The sequence below is a fragment of the Photinus pyralis genome, unplaced genomic scaffold, assembly GCF_008802855.1.
Source record: "Photinus pyralis isolate 1611_PpyrPB1 unplaced genomic scaffold, Ppyr1.3 Ppyr1.4_LG6, whole genome shotgun sequence".
Classification (NCBI taxonomy): Eukaryota; Metazoa; Arthropoda; class Insecta; order Coleoptera; family Lampyridae; genus Photinus; species Photinus pyralis.
The window spans coordinates 5,564,207-5,584,771 of record NW_022170663.1 but is presented as its reverse complement, the minus strand read 5'-3'; the positions used below and the strand labels follow the sequence as shown (position 1 = coordinate 5,584,771).

Genomic DNA, 20,565 nt, shown 5'->3' with positions numbered 1-20,565 from the left:
CAATATTTTCCGAATAACAAAGTCTATTAAAATTTTGTTTAAGGTCCGTGAATAGTCCACAATCAACGATTTTGAAGAATCGTAAAATAAACAGAACCTTAAGAATCTTTCATGTATTGCAAGAATTGAACGTGAAGTATCTGCAGAATTTAGAGAAATCGGAGAATTGCAAAGATACAAAAAAACTAAGATATCTAAAAAATATATGAAGAATTCAGAATCGCATTAGAATCAGAGAAATTGAAAGAATCTGAAAAGATCTGAATACCTTTTAGTATCTACAGTGGTTTACGGTCAAAGCTTAATACTCTGACCTAACGAATGTAGAAAAACTAAAGAATCTCGAGAGCTAGTTCTTAGATACATAGACAATCGGAAGAGTTCGGACAATGGGAAGAATCTGATATACCTGAGAGTTTAGACAACGGCAATACTTCGATATTTTCGTAGAAGTGTGCCAATTTTAGAGACCGGAAGATTTCATAAGAAGCTTTAAAAAATGTTGAATTGGAAGAGTTCGAACCAAAAACATTATTCTGCTAACTTTTGCAATACGTTTTAAAAACGCGCTTGTGTCGAATATTCCAGGTTACAGAGGTGAAAACGGTTGACGTCTGTATACATATAAAAGCGCACCCTGTAGAATTTATTTGGTATCAATTTCGTATTGGTACCACAAATGATTTTTTTGTTTGTGTTGGTAGGCTTGCAATCTTATCTGAAACTGATGAAACATACAAGTTCATTGCAATTTGCCAACAAATGCGAGTTTTCTTTAAATTTTAGTTTAATTTAGATCTTTTATGTAAAAATTAATTATGGTTTACGTAACAGGTAAGTAAGAATGACACTATTGGGACCAATTAAATGAAAAACCCAAATGATGGTATGACATTGCACTCTGAAGGTTATCTTTTTTTAGGAGGGCAACTTAAGGAATCTCCCCCATGGAGCTTGGAGCGCCTCGTCTCACTATTTTGGGGTATCATCGCTTTCTTCATTATGTTGTAAGTAAAAGCCGAACATGTCGACACATTGATTGCATTTTTATCTTCAGTTTTAAAACGCTGGTTGGAGTTGACGATAAATCGCGAAACGGAAGAAGTGGTGGTCCTGGTGGAGGACCTGGAGGTGGTCCCAAGCGGATTGGTCGCGTAACAACCATAGACGATTGTTCAATGCCTGGCGGCGGATGATCACGGTAAACCTCTCCTATTAAAGGAGAGCATCACTTACCATTTACCATTCTCGATGGTTGCTGGATTTAATTGCATGACGCTTAATCTATAAACCTTAACCAAGGGGGGATAGGGCCGAAGTAAATCCTAATACTGTCGAGATGGTAGTATCTTTATTTTTGTTATAATTAGTACATTGTTGGAACTGTAATACTGTAATAAACTTTTAACGTTTAAACACAAGTGGTAATACAATTAGCGGTTCATTCTGGTTCGCTTTGTCTGAGTAGATGCTCCATGTTTTTTCGCGACAATCAAATATGCCTAGAATGCGCATTTTAAAAATTCCCACGATTACATCAACTTACCAACTGCAATGGTTTGAATGTTTGTCTCTTGAAAAACCGTGTATCTCGAATCTGTTTGGTCGGAAAGCATTTTGATTACGTCACTTTTCTTTAGCGCCTTGGGATATTCATTTAGAACTCTTAATCTTGCATCGCTGCTGTCCCTCATTGGACCAGTCTCTTCAGGAATTGCCAACCTTAGGTACCTAGGGAAATAAATCGCATCAATAATCAAATTCATCTGGAGTTGGCAGGCTGCTGACGGTGGCGATCTGATTTTTTGAAGGCAGGTTGTGCAGCTTTGAGAGGGCCCACAGACTAGGTGTTTGATAAACACCCTCTAAAGGGGCTACATAGTAGAGATTACTGTTGACTTGAAAGTACCTAGTTCAGGAAACCTTTCTTGAATTTCATAAAATAATTTGAAAGGAATAGTCTTGAAATAGCAACAGAAAAAATACCTTCTTACAAGCTTTGTGAATGTATGCGCATAATGGCTTATTTTACTTCAAATGGATGCCTTTTGGATTATATAATGCACCTGCAACTTTCTTGTAGGTTTATTATATATTGTCTTAATTCAGAGTTACATAGACCCCACTCTACTATTTACCTATTACAGTGCATTAGATTTTCTCCAGGACTTGCGACCGCCACGTTAAGTTGCGACATATCGTCCGCCACAACTGGCCCCATCTCAATGTTGTAAAATAGTCTATCACTGTCGTTAACAAACTTTAAGTTGACTGAGCACCCATCGCCCGCCCCGCATCCGGGGTCTTTCAATATCTGTACGGCTTGCGAAAAGTTTTCGGCCGACAAAAGCGCGCGTGTCAAAAAGTGGCGTGCTAGAAATCAAAAATTTCTGTTGCCGCATTACAATTTGTTTGTATTACGTGTCCTTCCCGCTTGAACGAATGTGGCGCTAAGTGTGTTGATCGAAAATATTAGGCCATGGTGGTTATAGCTCATGGTATAACCGGGTAAGTGTCCAGGGTAGCAAAGCGAAGTAAATTTTTCCTCTGTGGTGCTCCACTTTCCTTGGGGTCGGTCTGTTACTATGTGGGCGGACACAAAGTAGTAGAGATTAAGGTTTTCGCTGATTGCGTCTTCGGTGTGTCCAAGTATTTCCTTCAATTACAATTGGAGTTACTTGTGATTGAAGTGCACCTACCTGTTCTCCTTGATTGAGGCAGATCGATGAACACCCAACAGGCAAGGTTTCATTTTCAATTCCCGCCGCTACCGTTATTATCCTGTCCATGTGCAGCAGGAAGAGCTGTAAGAGTAAGTGAAGCAGCCTGCGCTCCAAAAACCTAACGCACCTTATAAAAAGGAACTTTGGCACCATCTGCTGTACCTTCCAACTCTTTAATGTACTGGGGAAAATTCTCGTTTACAGATCGTAGTGTGTCATCGTATGCTTTCCTCCCTTCCGGAGTGTTGTAGGCGGGTATAAACTCTTCATTTAGCGTTGAACATATTTCGAGGAAATTTTGTATTAACGCAGCAAATGTACGTCCCTACAACAATAAAGTCATTAGTGTTAGTGTACGCAGCAAAAATGTAGGAAATTATATATTAAATCTACCCCGCACAGCAATGCTATCGTCACTTATTGTCCAAATAAAGTTGTCTGTAATAGAAACGTGTCAATAAGGTGCTGGGCCGAAACATAGAAACACACGCAGGCGTGTCTTGTTTTTGAAGTTAATCAAATAGCATATGGAACAGCAGCTTTTGCTGAATTCGTACCATGGGATTCCATGTAATTCTTGGAATAAATATATATTATTAGATTCCACATACTTTGGGTTGGGCATATTTGACTACTATCTTGAAATCTCCAGATATAAACAACTTCGAAGTAAATGCCAGATTATTAGTGTAGGTAGATAACGTGTTTGGTTTCAATGAACTTTGCCGGTAAGGTAGAAACTCATCTATAGCGTGCTTGAAATGATAAGATGGTGGTGGCACTCCTCCAAATTAATTTTCTTTGCGCAATATTGAGATAATCCAAAATTTGGCGATTTCCACTCAGGAATGCCGACGTAGAAATCAACAATCAGGTAGATAATTATGAAGAAAATAGTAAGCCTAAAAATGGTAATTGAAAGCCAAGAGTAATGCATAATTTTCGGTACCTACATACCGAAAACGGCCTTATAGAACCTGTAAAATATGTCCGCAAATGTTCAATAACCCCCCCCCCCCCCCCGCGCCCCTGGGTACGCCAATGAATTGTAGAATCTTTTAAATGACATATCTTATAAACGATCTGCCATGTTTGTCCCTATTGGTAATAAAAAAAATGCTATAGTGTGTACCTTTTTTCCGGTCCATATAAAAATATGAATTTGATGATGGTTTCTCAAAGACGAAACGTTGCAGTGAAAATCTGTGGGCACCATTTTGTGAACTTAAAAAGTGCCTTTTCAACCAAGGTCAGAACAAAATCAAAACCAAATATGGTGAATTTCGGAACTTTAATAAATACTAATCCAAAAAATACGCAACTTTTCTCTAATTTGTCCGGTTGTGCATTTCTTATGGTTTTCGGTTTTCCCATGATATTGATTTTTCATTCATACTTAAAGCAATATCAATACTTTAAATGCTCTGCTAAATATGCATAGTAGGGACGTCATACGTCAACAGTTCTGAACATCATTTTCATCTTAACAACAACGGTCGTCATACTCAGTTCCTTTCAACGCCAACGTGCGAAAATATGTGATAAGAAACGGATTATTTATAATCTCAATGTGTACAACATTTACAAACATGATATACCTACAATAAATACCTTTTAATGTAAGCCGCATAAGCGGTTGTAAGTCTTACCAAGCGATTTTTTTAAAGTGACCTCAACTGAAACTTTCAAAATGATATGTAAACTTATGCTAACAATTTCCAACAAACCCTGGAAAAAGGATGTGATCTGCAAGTAGGTCACAGTGCAAAAATAGATATTGCGAAACCCTACATACATCTTAATCTCATTATCTATTATTTGTTAAAAAAAATTAATTCCAAAAAAATATAATTGGATATAATTCATCTACTTATGGAAATCCTTCCGCAGTGAAGGCCAAACGACGAATTACGACATCTTTCATCGGCAAAAAAACTTGTTGTCATTGTTCCACAATTTAATAGCAAAAATCATACACCAATCTAATTTTTAATTAAATTTTGACCAATGATCCTTTGAGTAAGGGGTACAATTAAAACAATCTTGGCGCGTGATTAGGTATGGATTATCTACTGATAATATATGAAAATTACTTACCACATCGTAGCCTACTTCATAATGAGTTCCTCTCGTGTAAATAATAGGAATGGAATTCCTACGTTCCAAACGTTCACTTACTGATGACATTTTTTTCAAAATGTGTTCATTTACAGTGGCGCGTTGCCGTCGTATTCGCGCGTCTTATATATAGAACGTGATAATCCCTTCCCTCCGCGCACATAATTAATTAATTACATAAATCGTGGGATGGGCGACTAATTATGCGTAAACTATTTAAAAACAATACAATGAGATTAACACTTCAGGGATGTGCCGCTTCGTCTCTGTCCCTATTCAAGTTAGGACCTTTACCTTCATGATGGGATGTAAATTTTATAGGCGCCCTAAGTGGCTATATTTAATAAGGGTAATGAAAATCTGGCAAGTAGCAAACTTGTACGGTACTTAGCTTAATAAAATACATATTAGGAATAGTAATATTGTTCATTGAGTAAACCGTCTCACTTCATCTCCATAGGTATAAGAAATGTGTAAAGTAAAATTCGTGTACGAGTTCTAGTTACATTTTTCTGTACTGCAGCATTTTCAGTAATTCATTTCAAGGATTTATTAGGTGTTAAACTGGAAAGCAATAGGTACTCAGGAGCTTTCACGCAAGCACCAGCTATCTACGCAGTGTATAGTATACTGCAAAAGGGAGAGCCGGCTCCTAAGGGAACACCCTTGTGTGCAAAAGTACTTTTACAATATCAGTATCTATGTAACCAAGAATTCAATTAATTGACCATTTACAACGTACCTATAGCAATATGACCCGGTTACTTTGCCCATAATTGTACTTTATGTAAATTTACTAGAGAGAAATGGCAACGAACTAATTAAGTTGTAGGTAATTACCGTTTATTTTATTATAAGAATGTTCCATTACCTACAAGGATACACTGTGACCGTTTTGAAAAGTAAACACGGGGCCACATATGGTAATAAATATTACAGCTTTTATGAGAAATTCGAAAGTCGTAATGTCTGCATTTAACAATTGTTTCCATTGTACCCTTTAAGTACTTGAACAGTTCGAAAACTAAAATGAGGAAGGAAAACATTTATTTATACTCATAAAAAATAGCGTAGGTTTTTTTATATACAGGGTGATTCCTATAGTACCTGCCACCGTTTGGGAGCGTATAGGGGGTGCCTAGGGGAGTATTTTGATATAGGACACTTGGGGTCGGAAATCTAAAATAAGGGCGCTAGAACCAAATTTATCTTCTGGAATTTCACGCCTGTATGTAGGCAACCCAACCGACCGACGTTTCGCGCGGAGCGATGCAGAGCGAGTTAGCGCGAGGAAGCGACATGGGAGGGAAGGAGGGAAAACGACAGTCAAAAGCAATAACGTTTACAAGTGTTCAACGTGGCCACCGTTGTTCTCAATGCACTTCCTACATCTAGCCAACTATTATTATACTATTGCCATAGTGTTTATTCACTTGATACGCGTCGTTGCAGACGGGATTTCGTGGGTTTAAACAAAATTCTGATCAAGTGTCAGCCACACATCGCCGCCTGAGATCGCTCCGTGTGCACCGCCGGCCGGTTGGGTTGCCTACCTACAGGCGCGAAATTCCAGAAGGTAAATTTGGCTCTGGCACCCTTATTTTAGATTTCCGACCCCAAGTGTCCTATATCAAAATACTCCCCTACGCACCACCTACACGCTCCCAAACGGTGGCAGGTACTATAGGAATCACCCTGTATATGGAATGTTTAATAATTGTGTATATTGAACGGCTGGTCTAAAAGGCACAAATGTATGACATTTTGGTGGTGGGTTTGTACAATCATTATCATTAGATCATTAAGAAATAGCCAATAGAAACAAAGGTCTGGTTTCGATGGTAGCGATGCACAGTTTATTTAGTTTAGTTCACTATCAAAAATCATTAAGTAACAGCTAATAGAAACAAAGGTTTATTGTGTGTTGCTAATCAACGAAACCATCCTGAGGTACAGTGACTTTATAGAGACAGTGGCGACAACAGGGTATCTCGTTTTTGATTGGTCGTTGGTTCCGGTCGCCATATTGGAGCTAAATTCCAAACTGGCCAATAGAAAACCTTCAAAACGACGCGGTGCACTCCGTGCTATAATTATTAATTATACTGTTTTGACAGTGTCACCTGTAATTGTCACGGCATCATGTTACTAGTTTACACTTTGCTTCTTGTATTTGCTTTATTTTACGTTTTCCGTCTCCAGTTTTATATAAACTCGATTTTTAAAGACGCATATAGTTTGGATTTATTACGATATTATAAGGTATGTAATTCGCTTAGTGTTTTTAGATGTAAAACTGTGCCTAACCTTACGAGTGGTAATTGATGTAAAATTTTTTTCAGAAGCCCTAAATACCTAATGAGTTTAGATAGAAAACTGGTTAGAGAAGCAGCTTATCCGAAATTTAGCAGCAAAATTGTGATCGTAAATACGTTTGAATTGGTTTCATGTTTGCTGGAGCACATGGAATATTGATCTCTTGTACTCCGTGGACTAGATCAACGTGTTTTGTCTTCCATTTAAGAGACTAAAGAAATACTTTTAAGTCCGGAAGGAGCAACACGCGACAGGGGACAAGAAGTGACAGAAGACACTGAAATGTCAAACACAATTTAATGATTATTTATATGTACATTTTGGATATTGCACCATATTTCATACTTATTATACCGTTTTCCATATACCCATACCTTTTTGAATTTGGGAGGCATTTGTTTTCCCATAGGTTGTTCTGCAAAGCTTTAAACGATCATTTCTGCGCCGTTCGTTTTGAACAAGAATCTTTACTTAAATGAAACTGACATTTATTATTCTACGCTCACAATTTGACATGACAAGGTATATTGATCTTACAATCAATTTTTTAGCTCCAATATGGCGGATTATGATAAGTTGTCGCCACTGTCCTTATAAAGTCACTGTATCCTGAGGTTAGTGAACTATAATGATAAATGATTGTAATAAACCCACCATTCATAAACAAAATCTGTTTAGAATAATTATTTAAAAAATAAATATTATGGTAACTTGTTGCTACAAACTCGCTTGTCAGAGTAGTTTTAGGTTATTGCCTAGGCTGTGTACTTTCTGAGCTTTAGATACACAGACGGTATAAGCATTGTATTTATAAACGTAAATACAATGGTATAAGTATCAAAGTATACGCAAGAGGTAACCTTTTTAATATGCTAATAATTTAAGATGCAATTACATTGTTAAGCAGATTTGATAATTTATTTTCTTCTTGAAAGTAAAAAAACTTCCGCTTTTGAAGGTTTAAAAGCAACCATTTTGTTTCACGGACTGCTATACAGGACAGCATGGTGTGTTGCCTACCATTTCCATCTACAAGAGTATGCACAAAAGAAAATTTGCATGAAAAATGCGCTGTATGTAAAAGAGCAAGAAACCTGATATTTGACAATTGCCAATAAATACGTCACCAGTTTTTCCTGTTGACGTGTTTTAAAATTTTCAAACGAAAAGTGAAATTTAAAGGCACCGACGTTACTTCAATGGTTAAAAATTAAACCATTTTGCTAATATTAATCTAGTAGGTTGACCTTTTGACTACTACTTTCATTACAACTTTCAAACAAAATGGGTATTATAACTAAATTTGTTGTAGAATATATACCCCCTTCCGAACAACAAGCAATGTCTCCATCGGCGAAGAAACTGAACGTAAGAGACAAGGTCGAAGATGGAGAAATGGATCTGAGCATGTTAGATTTACAAGAGGTCCCCATTAAAGAGATCGTGAGTTACGATTTATTCGCTTAGAAATTCCTGTGATTATCCTTTTAGATTTCGATTAAAAAAGTGCACACCTTAGATTTGTCAAACAATCACATATCTTCGTTACCAGTAAGTGTCGGCAGTCAAAGACGGTCAAATTTCACCTAACATTTTTAGACGAATTTTTCTACTTTACATTGTCTGACCAAGTTAGATCTTAGTAAAAATAAACTTACGGAGTTACCAGACAACTTTGGAGATTTAGTCAAGTTAAAACATTTGGATTTGTATCGAAATCAGCTGCAGCATCTTCCTCTGAACTTCAGCAAGCTAAGGGCGTTGCGTTGGCTGGATTTAAAAGACAACCCCTTGGTTCCTGCAATAGCGAATATTGCAGGTCCTTGCCTCGAAACGAAGCAGTGTCAAGACTGTGCGAGGAATATTGTTGCATTTTATACTAAGCTCGAACAGAAAGTCGAGCACGAGAAGAATCTTAGAGAGGAGCAACGACAGAAAAACCTGCAGGCAAATATGGAAAAATCGAAGAAGGAGAAGGCTAAGAAACCAAAGAAAGAAAAACTTGCACCTGTGAAAGACGTTGCACAAGCCGCCACAGTAACTAAGTCGGCGGAAAAAAGCAGTAATTCTAAGAAAAACTCTTCCAAAAACAAGAAACATACCAAACCGAGTGTTTTCACTTCGATTAAACGCTTTTTTGCGATTTCGTTCCTGTTATTATTAACAATGTTTGTTTTAACTGCCGCTAAAATTGAGTTTATGAAGTCATTGGAAGACAAGGCGGTCGAAATTTGGTATAGCGGTGTCGATAGGTTGCCAAATAATCTTCAGGGTATTGGATTGGAGGTGGGAAGGACGATAAAGTTGCTACACGATTTTACCGCCAAAGGCGTGGTGAGCGTATCAGGGTATGTCAACGAATTGGGTAACAATCATAGTGTTAATGTTATATTGACTGAAATGTCGCAAGTTTTCAAAAATGCTACTTTAACGGCAAGTAAAATATATCTTAAAGTTTTTGGGAAATAAATGCCATAATTCTTAGCTCTCTGTGTATTATTGGGGTAGGTTATTTTCTTGTTCAGGGTGTCCTGGTGGCCTCTCTTGGAAATCATTGAATAAATTCATTGCTGTTGGATTTATGAAAAGTTAAGTATAAAAATAGATAAAATGACCAGGAGAGTAAAGAAAAAGCGCTTGTCAGGTTGCAACTGGTCTCCCGGGATTGCTAGGCCCTTTACAGGGCTTTTTAGGCTTAGGTCTGTCTTGGAATAGATTTAGAAAGCTTTGGGAAAAATCTATAAAACTCTGGTATAAGTTCCTATAGGGCTAGAAGTCTAGAAGAGATCTAACGGTAAAATTTGATTAAATAAATAAATCTAATAATGCTGAAATTGAAAGGGGAAAAAAATAAGAATATATATAATAGTTACAATACAATGGTATCGGAAGGGCCATACAAAGGACTGTGGAGGGCCTGTCTTGGCTGCAAAAAGTGAGTCTCAGATAGAGACGTTTTTTGGTTTTAGAGTTAACTCGAATTTACACCAGGTATATTTTATTCTGCGAAGATAGGTGCTGATTGCTCCAGGTTGAAAATATGTACACCTACTTGGACTCCATTCTCGCAGTTCTATTGTGTCGTCCCGAACAAAAATTATGTGTTGTACGCATGCCCAACGTCTCGCAGTTATTCTCTGTAGCCGCTCATGATAGACCACCCTGTATGTATACTATAAGTTGACTCATGTTATATCTCCTTTACCTTTTAACTCGTTGTAAAACACATGGTTTCGTATGGTGCCAACGTGCCATCTATTATAAATTTCACGAAATATGATATTTTGCTCAAAAGTGTAACTTTTAAGATTAATTGATAAAGAAGTGCCTTATTATTAATTTTATGGTAACTACAATTCCAAAGTAATTACAAGTTTCCCTAAACAATCACTTAAAGTGTATCGTACGGTTTGTCAACGTCTTTTAATTTTTTAGGTTATCTTACAAATGTTTATTTGTATTGGACCCGTTTTTTAAATGTGAAATGCCATCTTCAGTTCGGCCCAAAATACATTCGTCGGTTAGCAAGACACCAACCTCAACGCCAATGTCGGAGAGACAGCAAATGGCCCTACTCATGCAGATGGCTTCGCATTCGAGAAGTCCGTCCTCGCGATCGAAAGATCGCAACGAGCGAGGCGAGACGCCCCTGCACTTGGCCGCGATCAAGGGGGACGTCGAGCAAGTTTGTAAGCTGCTGTCGCATCACGCCGACCCGAACGTTGCGGATTTCGCAGGTAATGCGCTATGTTGACGACTTGTATCTGACGTAGCTTGTAGGTTGGACACCTCTGCACGAGGCCTGTAATCACGGGTGGTTCGAAGTTGCGTGCAGGCTAGTACAGGCCGGCGCAAATGTAAACGCACGAGGGTTCGACGATGATACACCACTACATGATGCAGCAGTAAACGGACACCTTAAACTCGCACAGTATTTGCTGGAAAAGGGAGCGGATACCGGTGCAAAAAATTCTAAAGGGAAAACTCCATTTGATGTATCATCGCCGAGTGTTGCCGCCTTACTTCTTAATTCCGATGCAGTAACAGGTGGGTCTCGAATAATTCTAGTTCAAGTGGGATTTGAAGTGTTTTGATCACTTGAGAGTTCCTATTTTGGTTGTGAAATTCGTGTTGGGGGTAATAATAGTAATAAATAAATTTGAATTTCCCGCCAATATGGCGGCGACGTAAAACCAGATGATTTACATCAAATTTGGGTTCGTATTCGCAAGAATTTTAGATCGGATTGTTTTTGTGGTGAGACGAGACGAATAACGAGAGATAGCGGCCGTGCAAGCGCATAGAAAGAAAAGAACGAGTTCGACCGCTTCCTAAACCTGAGATGCGACGAGCGTCGCAGATTTATAAAGGTACGTTCGATTAGAATTGGTAATCTTTTTCACTTTCGTGTTTCTTTGTTGTGCGTTTTGTTGTCGGGTAAGCAGAAATCACCATTTTGTTTTCGCTTGTATTCGATTTTCTACATTATTTCGCGCAAAAATTTTCTCACTTCGCAAAAGGATGAGGCAGGAAGGCACCATTAAAGGTGAAAATACCGTGACATGTTTATAGATTATATTGATATTTGAATTTAGGTGAATGCCCCTTTTCGCACCCCCTTCTAATGATCTACATTACCTTCTTAGTAAATTCGCGTTTTGCATTGTACTGTTATTTGCATGTTACACAAATTTCATAAATAAAATGCCAACATTCCTTTCTCATTGTTAGCTACGAAGAAAAATATTCCATTTAATTAATTATTGGTCGTGTCTTGAATGTCCCATCACCCTGTAGGTATCGATTTTGATTATTACAAGCCCTCATGATTTATTCCAAATTAAAATGTGAATCAAGATACCTTGCAATGTTACTGTGTCATGATTCATCTGTTGACTATGCAGATGTGATTATTTAAAATGTCACAGAAGTTATGAGACAATTCCTACCTCCCAAATCCAAAAAAGATGTACCTATGGAAAACGGTATAATGACTATAAAATATGGGGCAAGAGCCCGACTACATTTAATTATTAAATTGTGTACTGTCACTTTTCGTTCTTCATTGCAGTTTAAGTCCTCTGGAAGGAAAAGTGGCCATTGAGTCTCGTAAATATAGGGATAAAACCGGTTATTTAGAGGATGGGGTACAAACAATTCATTTCCCTCAATTTTTTAATTGTTTTCACTTAGGAACTCTGAATTGTATACTGTTTATTTAACACAATTGAGAGTAATACATGAAGTCTGGGCCGGGCGATTTTGGGAAACTTGCCCACTACCTCGCCACACGTAGGTACCTGTGCTAAAGGGAACAAATGTGGAGCACCATTTCCAAGAAGTGATTGTGATCGATATTTTTGTTAAGCACAAATTGTGCTACTTCATTTGATCCATCGCCTCGTGTAACTCGTATCTTGTTTGCCAATTAATTTTATCGGTTCAATCAGGCGACCCGACTATTTGTCGGGAATCTACTGCGTCCTTTCATGATAGTAACTTGACCGACATGCAGAGGGCTCTGATTGTAGTCTTTTGATGGGGTAGGAGCTTGGTAAATTTAAGAAAAAGTACTTATACATGAAAAGGACAATGAAAATAATTTTCCTTGTCATATTTGCAGTATTCTAAAAATATTAAGTATCCAATGGCTATATTTTTCAAAAGCGAAAATAAAGTTTGAAGTATTGGACCATTGATTGCAAAATAAATGTTTGATTTGTTAAAAAAAACGTAGGAAACGTTGTCAAAGAATTGTCACAGATATTTTGATCATTAAAGTTCATTTATTTTAATTTAAATGACACCAAAAAAATCTATGTCAGTCTGATGGTAATAGAGGTAAGAAAATCGGTGACCCCATGTCAAAAAGATGCTAGAACTAGCGCCGCCTCTAGACATTTTTAAGTTTTGTAGTTTTAGTGAAGGTGAGAAATGTGTTTTGGACACACGAAATTTAAAGAAAAATGCTATTGGAGGGGGAACATGAACACTAAGATAATGCTGTATGACATTTGATTCGAAGGACATTCAAAATATAAGGATTGCTTCCAAAGCCTACTACCCCCAATGAAAAATAAGAATATTGATTTTAAAAAATGCTAGTAACTGAATAACTAACGGATATAGGCATACCGAATATTAATAAAAGTGGCACTAAAATTTAAATCTACATTCATTCTTGCTTTTGCTGGAAACTTTTTCAAAACTTTGGGCGGCCACACAAAAAAATTCCTTAGACTATTAAGAGATGATGAATTTTTAAATGGACCCTTGCATCTTCAATTTTGTAGAGAAAAATTGACATGTCAAAAAGTATGACAGGGAGGTGCTTTGAATTCATAATAAAGTATATAAAATAGCTCAAAAAAGAAAATGGTATGTTTCTAATTTCCAAAAAAAAAACCAAGATCTTCCACTTCCTTCTTGAAATTATTTTATTTCAATGGTCGCAATGGTTCGTTATTTCAAATTTCTATTTCAACTGCAAATTTGAAAACTGTAACCGAACGGGCTATGTGAATCATCCTGTATGGTACACTCCAGTGGCGTACGTAGAAATTTATTCTGGGGGGGGGGGGATTAAACAAGTTCGTGGCACATACAGTCACCCAGTGCGTACTAGAAGGGGGAGGAGGGAGGGGGTAAGAAATAGAAATTGGGTTGCACAGGCGAAAAAGATTAGATTAGAACGGTATTTTATTTCTTACTGCTGACAGGCCCCTTTATTGCTTTTGCTTTAATTAGTCAACGAAAACTTTGAATAATAGGTATATTTATGGGCAAAAAAACAATTTCGACAAAAAATTCAAAGGGCTTGAACTTTTGATCTAGTAGCCCGATCTTGGAACTGTTTGAAATTATGGATTCTACAGGCCACATTCTATTAGAAAATATTTTTTCCGAGTCGATCTGAGAAAATTTTTTTTCTGGGCAAAAAAAAGGCAGTTATTACCTTCCTTTTTTACCAAAAATCGACTGCACCAAAATTTCTCGGGAAAAAACTTTTTCTTATTAATTTGGGTGCGTAGAATCCAAAACGATTCGTACTTTTTCGATTAGACGTCTCCATCAAAAGTTATGGGCAAAAAACCAATTTCGACAAAAAATTCAAAGGGGTGTAACTTTTGATCTAGTAGTCCGATCTTGGAACTGTTTGAAATTATGGATTCTACAGGCCACATTCTATAAGCAAATATTTTTTCCGGTCGATCTGAGACAATTTTTTTTTCTGGGCAAAAAAATGGCAGTTATTACTTTCCTTTTTTACCAAAAATCGATTGCACCAAAATTTCTCGGGAAAAAACTTTCTTATTAATTTGGGTGCGTAGAATCCAAAACGATTCGTACTTTTTCGATTAGACGTCTCAATCAAAAGTTATGGGCAAAAAAAATTCCTGTTTTTAAAATTTAAAATTCTTATTTTCGTCATTTCGTGAAAGGCAGGACGCAGGTACCTCATCTCAGTAGCAGTACCAAGTACCTGATACCTATTTGTTATTTTGGGCATCAATGTAGGGAATTGCCGATCGATGCCGAATAGCCAAACCGTTGACTGCCAACACTGATCGCTCACTGAATAGTGAATACTGAATACTACAGAATATTTAGATTTTAGTGACTTTAGACTTTAACTAAAACCAAAATTGCTCTCTATATATACCTATATATTATTGCCTTTATTTTAAAGTGGGCGGAGCGGATAGCGGAGTATTACCTAAATATCTAATAGCTATGATGATAACTCAATTCTTCTGGGGGGGGGGGGATATATCCCCTTCACCCCCCCGTAAATACGCCACTGGTACACTCCTGCGATTAGAGAATTAAAAAAGGTAACAACCAAGCTCATTTGATACTTTGGGAGGGTAAGTGGAATCAAATTTCGCCCCTCCATTCCAAAATCTTGTGGGGGAGGTGTGAAAATTTCAGTAACAGTAGTACAGTATAAGTATTTTAATATCTCGTCAAGTACTGTATTATATTAGAACCTGACTTAGCTTCGTCAATTTTTAAATATTAATTGCATTTAGGAACTTGAACAAACCACCACTGAGAGCACTTAAAATGAAACACAAAATTGGGGGGTGGGGGGGTAAATTTAATTAAACCGCTAATAACAAAAACAATCAATCCGAATTCAAATCAGAGTTGCGCTCTCATACTCACACGGAAATATCTTAAGGGACCTTCTTCTCCAATTTGCATTTTACAATTTCACATTAAGTATAGTAGTTTTTTTTTATTGCCTTTATTTTACAGTGGGCGGAGCTAGTCTTCCCGCTCAACACACTATAGACTATACAGGGTGGTGACTCCCATAACGCATCATAGGGATTTCAATGTAAAATTCATAACATGCGATTATTGGCTCCCCAAATTATTTTAGAGCAAAAATGTATTAAGGTTTTTTGTAGAAAAAAATTTTACGACAATCAACCGTATTAGTTTTCAATTTTTTGCATAATTAGAAATTGGAAAAATAAAACCCGCATATTTTTCAATAATCTGCGATGCCATGGAGTTTTCTAAAACAAAAAGGTATCCAGTTATCAATTAGCAGCAGCTCGAAATGGATTTTATGATCGACTTGGTTACTGTCTTGCAGTTAATGGTGACTTATTCGAACATTTATTGTAAATTGTTATATTAGGAAACCGTTTTTAGTAATTTGGTCTTTCTTTATGTTGAATTCGCTGTTCTAAATATAATACTTTTTTGATAGAATTTGATTTGTTTTATAGCAGACATTCCATGGCATGACTGATATTGGCGTAGTTTTTGTATTATAAAATTCCATGGCATCACAGATTATTGAAAAAAGATGGGGGTTTTATTTTTCCAATTTTCCGTCCTTATTATGTAAAAAATTGAAAACTAATACGGTTGATTAGCGTAAAAAATTTTTTTCTACAAAAAACCTTAGTACAATTTTGCTCTAAAATAATTTGGGGAGCATGTTATGAATTTTACATTGAAATCCACCCTGTATACAATCACAAACAACAATGCCTTACCTGGGATTCAAACCCAAGACCCTTGTAGCCAAAGTTATAGCTACTAATGTAAACTCATCTGAGCTACGCAGGTCAATAATTTTTCACCCTGTTTGACAACATCGGAAAATTTGATCTCCCTCGAAATCATAACTTTACCTCAGTATTTAAAATAATGTGCCATCATCTTTCACAGAGCCGGGATTTAGTTTGTGATTTGAGTTCAGGCACCCACCTTTGGATGGGACATAACCTGTCTCAGGGGTATAATATTCGCATACAACATGGGTTTCGAGGCCCATCACATAACAGTATCCAACATAAAATTAAGGAGTCGTGATCAATTGGCACTTATGCACAATAAGGGAGTGGCAAAATACCATTGTCGAAATCATAACTTTACCTCAGTATTTAAAATAATGTGCCATCATCTTTCACAGAGCCGGGATTTAGTTTGTGATTTGAGTTCAGGCACCCACCTTTGGATGGGACATAACCTGTCTCAGGGGTATAATATTCGCATACAACATGGGTTTCGAGGCCCATCACATAACAGTATCCAACATAAAATTAAGGAGTCGTGATCAATTGGCACTTATGCACAATAAGGGAGTGGCAAAATACCATTGTCTTGTATATTAAATTTAAAAGGAGGTTTACATAATAAAATATTACCATAATTTGTACTCAATGATAAAGGGGAGGCGAGTTCGAGTCTGGGTTCGGGCATGGATATTTGTAAATGTATAGTTTTATCAAACAAAAAGAAATGGACATTTTACACAATTTGGTACATTAGCAGATGCTGAACAATCAATTTTAGAACAAAGCACTAGCTTAGGCACTAGCATAGCTGTGACAGTGGCGCGCATAAATTATTATCTTTCACAATTAATTTATTTTAAAGGAAAACTTGTTTACAGAACCCACCATATCGACAAGACAGCAACCACGTCTGAGGGATGAAAAGAAGCTCATTGACAGCAAACAAAAGAACACAACCGAGGAAACGATGGATTCCTCAAAAACAACAGATGACGTGTACGAATTCAAATCTGTGAAAGATTCCTGTCCATCACCTGAGAATAAGCCGCAGGACTCCTGCGAGACGGAGAAAGACCTGCAGGATGGTGCTTCTACCACAAGTACAAGTCAGTCGACAGAGGAAAACGCGAAGCGAACTTTTTCTGAAGTAGCAGACGCTGACGATGCCGCCGACGATGAATCTAAGAAAAAAAAACGCAAAGATGACACCGCAAAAGAAACTAAGGCGGCGACGCCGCAGCGAAACGTCGGTCTTAACAAGGCACAGCTAAGTAAGCAAGCAACAACGGCGCCAAACAAAACAAACACCGCCGCTTCCGTTAAATCAACAGAACGAAAAACTCCACCCGCCAGTCCTAAACCGGCAACAAGCGACCAGGAGGTGGAGGACGGTAAATCAGATCTAAAAGTACCGCCGTTAAAAATTGTGATACCTCAAAGTACCAGCGAGCAAGAGAGCGGATCTACGCGTAATGGAAAAAACAATTCGCAACGCTCTCATCAGGCACTACCCTACGTTGTAGCTAGCTCTAACAACGAATCGTCCGAAAAAGATGCCACTTCTGGCACGACAAGCCCCACAGAAACTCCCGCCGTTAAAAATGAAGAAAAAAAAGAGCAGACCGCCGGCTCGGACGATCAGGTTTGTACCATCAAACTAACACCCACAATCTTTTCATCACTTTGCTTCATCATTGCTACAGATTGTCACCTGTTGCTAATTTGCTTATTACTCTTAAAATCGCATCGGTGTCATAGAAATTCATAAACTCTCACATCGAATTGAAACGATTATTTTTAAAGCGAGCAGGACACCATCAAAGAGTATTGCGAAGTTCGCATCGCTCGGGACCTGTTCCAGGTAGTGCTGACAGAAGTAGCAATAATTCCTCTCCACAACTTCAAAGATCTCACTCACCATCCCCATCTGCTTCCCCTTCTACACCTTCAAACCAACCTGAGACAACAACTTCAACTATACATAATACTTCCGCCGCTACTACATCCAAAACTTCTGACGCTCAGGTATTTCTTAAATATTGTAACGCTGTGCTCGCGATTCGCTATACAATTTTCATGCGCGTGCGATTTGCAGGTTACGACGAGCAGCGATACTGAACCGACCATGTCGACTTCCGGCGTTAATTCCACGGCGACGATGAACGTCGTCGAACTACATCCGAGGAAGCGAAAGATGAAGCCCAGCAAGGAAACGTCGGTACCGCCGCCTGCGCACGAACCGCTCGAGGCACCCGCCGTCTCCGAGATACATCCCCACGAACAACCCATAACCAATTGCTATCAACTGTTTCTGAACATTAGGAAACAAGTACGTCAATATATGTGGGGGGGGGGGGGGCCCCTGGGAAAAAACCACTGACATAAACATCCCCAATTAGCTCCATTAAACTCAATTAACAATGCTGTTAGAAAGAAAGGCACTCAGGGCCTGCACACCACGCACATGCGATCGATTGAAATAAATTAAAGGAAAAGTCTAATGTCCTTAAAAGAGAAAATCCTATCATTTTCTTATAACTGCAATGTTCTTTAACAGAGTAAAACAAAACACAAACACCCAATCAGATATTTTCTGTCTAAATATTGTGAAATTCCTACATCTCTTTTAGATTGACAAGCGACGTAAGGGATTAATTCCAGTACAGCCTAAGCCCCCGCAGGGCTTCAAGGATTACCTCATGAATCGGTGCACCTACGTCCTGGCCGGAAACGCGCCGACTACGCCCAACATAACCATTCCGGCGAATCTTCCCGCGCAAATGAAAGACCTGTACAGTGAGCAGGAGAAGGAGCGGTACAGATTACGAATGCAGGTAAGACTTTTCGATCGCACTGATCGATTACTAACCGAATTTTTTTAAGCATGTGATAGAGAAAGAAAAATTAGTACTGTCCGTCGAACAAGAGATACTACGGGTACACGGTCGAGCGGCGCGCGCTTTGGCCAACCAGTCGCTTCCGTTCTCCGTGTGTACGATTTTAAGGGACGAAGAGGTGTATAACTTGATAACGCCCGAGCAGGAAGAGAAAGATCGTAACGCAAGGTCGAGGTATAATGGGCGTTTGTTTTTGAGCTGGTTGCAAGACGTCGACGATAAATGGGAAAAAATAAAGGAGCATATGCTTTTGAGGCATCACAACGAAGCGGAATCTCTGCATGCCGTTCAAAAGATGGATTGGGAGTGGAAGCTGAAAGAATTGAATCTGTGTGATGCGAAGACCACGCCATCTATTGACGAATTACATGTTCCTATGGTTCATGTCAGCGACGACTTTGATTTACTCCCCGCTTAGTTCTTAATATTTATAATTAATTTATTACTGTTGATTGTTAAATAATGTAGCTATGAATTTTACTTACTTTTGTTTTCCATTCCCTCCTGGATTAATTTAGACATCTACAATGAGTTACTGATTAATAGAATACTGCTGTGGCGGCCCGGTTTCACAAACCCTTAGAATTTAGTTATTTCATGGTCAGTTTTTCCAAAATAAATATTTTTTCGAATTAACCTACTGTATATTATTTTTATGCTTAAGTTTAAATGAGACGTACTGTATATTATTTTTATGCTTTTAAGTTTGGTTATTAATTTCAAAAAATATTTATTTTGGAAAAACTGACTACGCCACTGAACTGAAATATGAGGAGGGACCAAAAAAAGGACAAAAACTACATTGGGTGGCTATGTTTTATTTGTTAGTGTCCAGTGGTGCTACATATCATTTACCCAATAGCTATTCAGAATTCTTCATTTTCATACTTCTAAACTGTTCGTGTTTAGTGGAAAACTACAGTATACAAAGTAGTGCATGAAATTTTAATTCATTCAAATTTTCTTAGTCAAATTTATCTTCTGACTAGCTTCCGAAAATCTCTGAAATATGTTACTAAAGCCCATTTTCCACGCTAAAAGTTGATCTTTTTAAATAAAACTTGAAAGTGAAATAACTTTCCAAGTGACATGCTGCAATTGTATTTCACTTTAAAGTGAAATGATGCTAATACCAACCTAAAAAATAGATGAGATTGGCACCTTTCATAATTTGTTTATATTTTATTTCTTTCAGTGTAATTTTCCCCATAGAATGTTACCAGGAGGATGCTTTCCGTGCTATACTCTAATGAAAGATCGTGACAAAGTTAATTGGGGTTCTAGGTCTGTAAGCGGAAATTGTGTACGCCGTCCAGAAGGAGTAGAAGCAACTCTTACTGCTGATGGTCATACAGGTCACACATACCCCTAATGTCTAATGAGGTTTTTCTTCGTCCATCTGTTGAATAACATTCATAATTTAGTGTGAATGGCCGCCTTGTTTATACTGTCTTTCAGAAAATATTTGTT

General features: G+C 37.8%; 4 protein-coding genes across 8 annotated transcripts; 3 read left to right on the top strand and 1 right to left on the bottom strand.

Moving 5' to 3' along the window:
- Positions 1-678: 678 nt before the first annotated feature.
- LOC116173710 (selenoprotein K-like) lies at positions 679-1,416 on the top strand. The gene is made up of 3 exons (XM_031491368.1): positions 679-834; positions 923-1,007; positions 1,058-1,416. Exons 1-3 carry the CDS (start codon positions 819-821, stop codon positions 1,194-1,196), a joined length of 240 nt encoding a protein of 79 aa, XP_031347228.1. The 5' UTR covers positions 679-818; the 3' UTR covers positions 1,197-1,416.
- Positions 1,332-4,995, bottom strand: LOC116173707. Of its 2 annotated transcripts, none has more exons than XM_031491363.1 (7): positions 4,821-4,995; positions 2,851-3,048; positions 2,700-2,804; positions 2,422-2,656; positions 2,139-2,373; positions 1,547-1,731; positions 1,332-1,502 (listed from the first exon to the last, which is right to left on the bottom strand). In XM_031491363.1, the coding sequence occupies exons 1-7, from the start codon at positions 4,908-4,910 to the stop codon at positions 1,405-1,407; spliced, it is 1,146 nt and encodes a 381-aa protein (XP_031347223.1). In that variant the 5' UTR covers positions 4,911-4,995; the 3' UTR covers positions 1,332-1,404. The 2 variants fall into 2 exon arrangements, with proteins under 2 accessions (XP_031347223.1, XP_031347224.1); XM_031491364.1 differs by lacking the exon at positions 4,821-4,995 and adding an exon at positions 3,856-4,291.
- Positions 4,996-8,240: 3,245 nt separating this feature from the next.
- Positions 8,241-9,641, top strand: LOC116173708 (leucine-rich repeat-containing protein 59-like). The gene is made up of 4 exons (XM_031491366.1): positions 8,241-8,394; positions 8,470-8,600; positions 8,649-8,708; positions 8,757-9,641. Exons 2-4 carry the CDS (start codon positions 8,499-8,501, stop codon positions 9,624-9,626), a joined length of 1,032 nt encoding a protein of 343 aa, XP_031347226.1. The 5' UTR covers positions 8,241-8,394; positions 8,470-8,498; the 3' UTR covers positions 9,627-9,641.
- A 756-nt stretch (positions 9,642-10,397) lies between these two features.
- LOC116173705 (ankyrin repeat domain-containing protein 12) lies at positions 10,398-19,575 on the top strand. Of its 4 annotated transcripts, none has more exons than XM_031491359.1 (8): positions 10,398-10,503; positions 10,593-10,894; positions 10,938-11,204; positions 17,077-17,840; positions 18,002-18,223; positions 18,294-18,527; positions 18,829-19,032; positions 19,082-19,575. In XM_031491359.1, the coding sequence occupies exons 2-8, from the start codon at positions 10,642-10,644 to the stop codon at positions 19,511-19,513; spliced, it is 2,376 nt and encodes a 791-aa protein (XP_031347219.1). In that variant the 5' UTR covers positions 10,398-10,503; positions 10,593-10,641; the 3' UTR covers positions 19,514-19,575. The 4 variants fall into 4 exon arrangements, with proteins under 4 accessions (XP_031347219.1, XP_031347220.1, XP_031347218.1 ...); XM_031491358.1 differs by having other exon boundaries at positions 10,486-10,520; XM_031491360.1 differs by lacking the exon at positions 18,002-18,223 and having other exon boundaries at positions 10,446-10,520.
- The last annotated feature ends 990 nt before the right edge of the window (positions 19,576-20,565 follow it).

Bases quoted from the DNA above. Each gene is read 5' to 3' on its own strand.
- LOC116173707 (XM_031491363.1), bottom strand. From the start codon at position 4,910: ATGTCATCAGTAAGTGAACGTTTGGAACGTAGGAATTCCATTCCTATT. The intron at 3,049-4,820 runs GTAAGTAATTTT...TTATTGTTGTAG, and splicing joins ATGAAGTAGGCTACGATGTG to GGACGTACATTTGCTGCGTT. The intron at 1,503-1,546 runs GTAAGTTGATGT...TGCGCATTCTAG, and splicing joins CATTCAAACCATTGCAGTTG to GCATATTTGATTGTCGCGAA.
- LOC116173708 (XM_031491366.1), top strand. From the start codon at position 8,499: ATGTCTCCATCGGCGAAGAAACTGAACGTAAGAGACAAGGTCGAAGAT. The intron at 8,601-8,648 runs GTGAGTTACGAT...TTATCCTTTTAG, and splicing joins AGGTCCCCATTAAAGAGATC to ATTTCGATTAAAAAAGTGCA. The intron at 8,709-8,756 runs GTAAGTGTCGGC...TAACATTTTTAG, and splicing joins ATCACATATCTTCGTTACCA to ACGAATTTTTCTACTTTACA.
- LOC116173710 (XM_031491368.1), top strand. The intron at 1,008-1,057 runs GTAAGTAAAAGC...TTTTATCTTCAG, and splicing joins ATCGCTTTCTTCATTATGTT to TTTTAAAACGCTGGTTGGAG.
- LOC116173705 (XM_031491358.1), top strand. From the start codon at position 10,501: ATGGTAACTACAATTCCAAA. The intron at 10,521-10,592 runs GTAATTACAAGT...TTAATTTTTTAG, and splicing joins ATGGTAACTACAATTCCAAA to GTTATCTTACAAATGTTTAT. The intron at 17,841-18,001 runs GTTTGTACCATC...TTATTTTTAAAG, and splicing joins CCGCCGGCTCGGACGATCAG to CGAGCAGGACACCATCAAAG.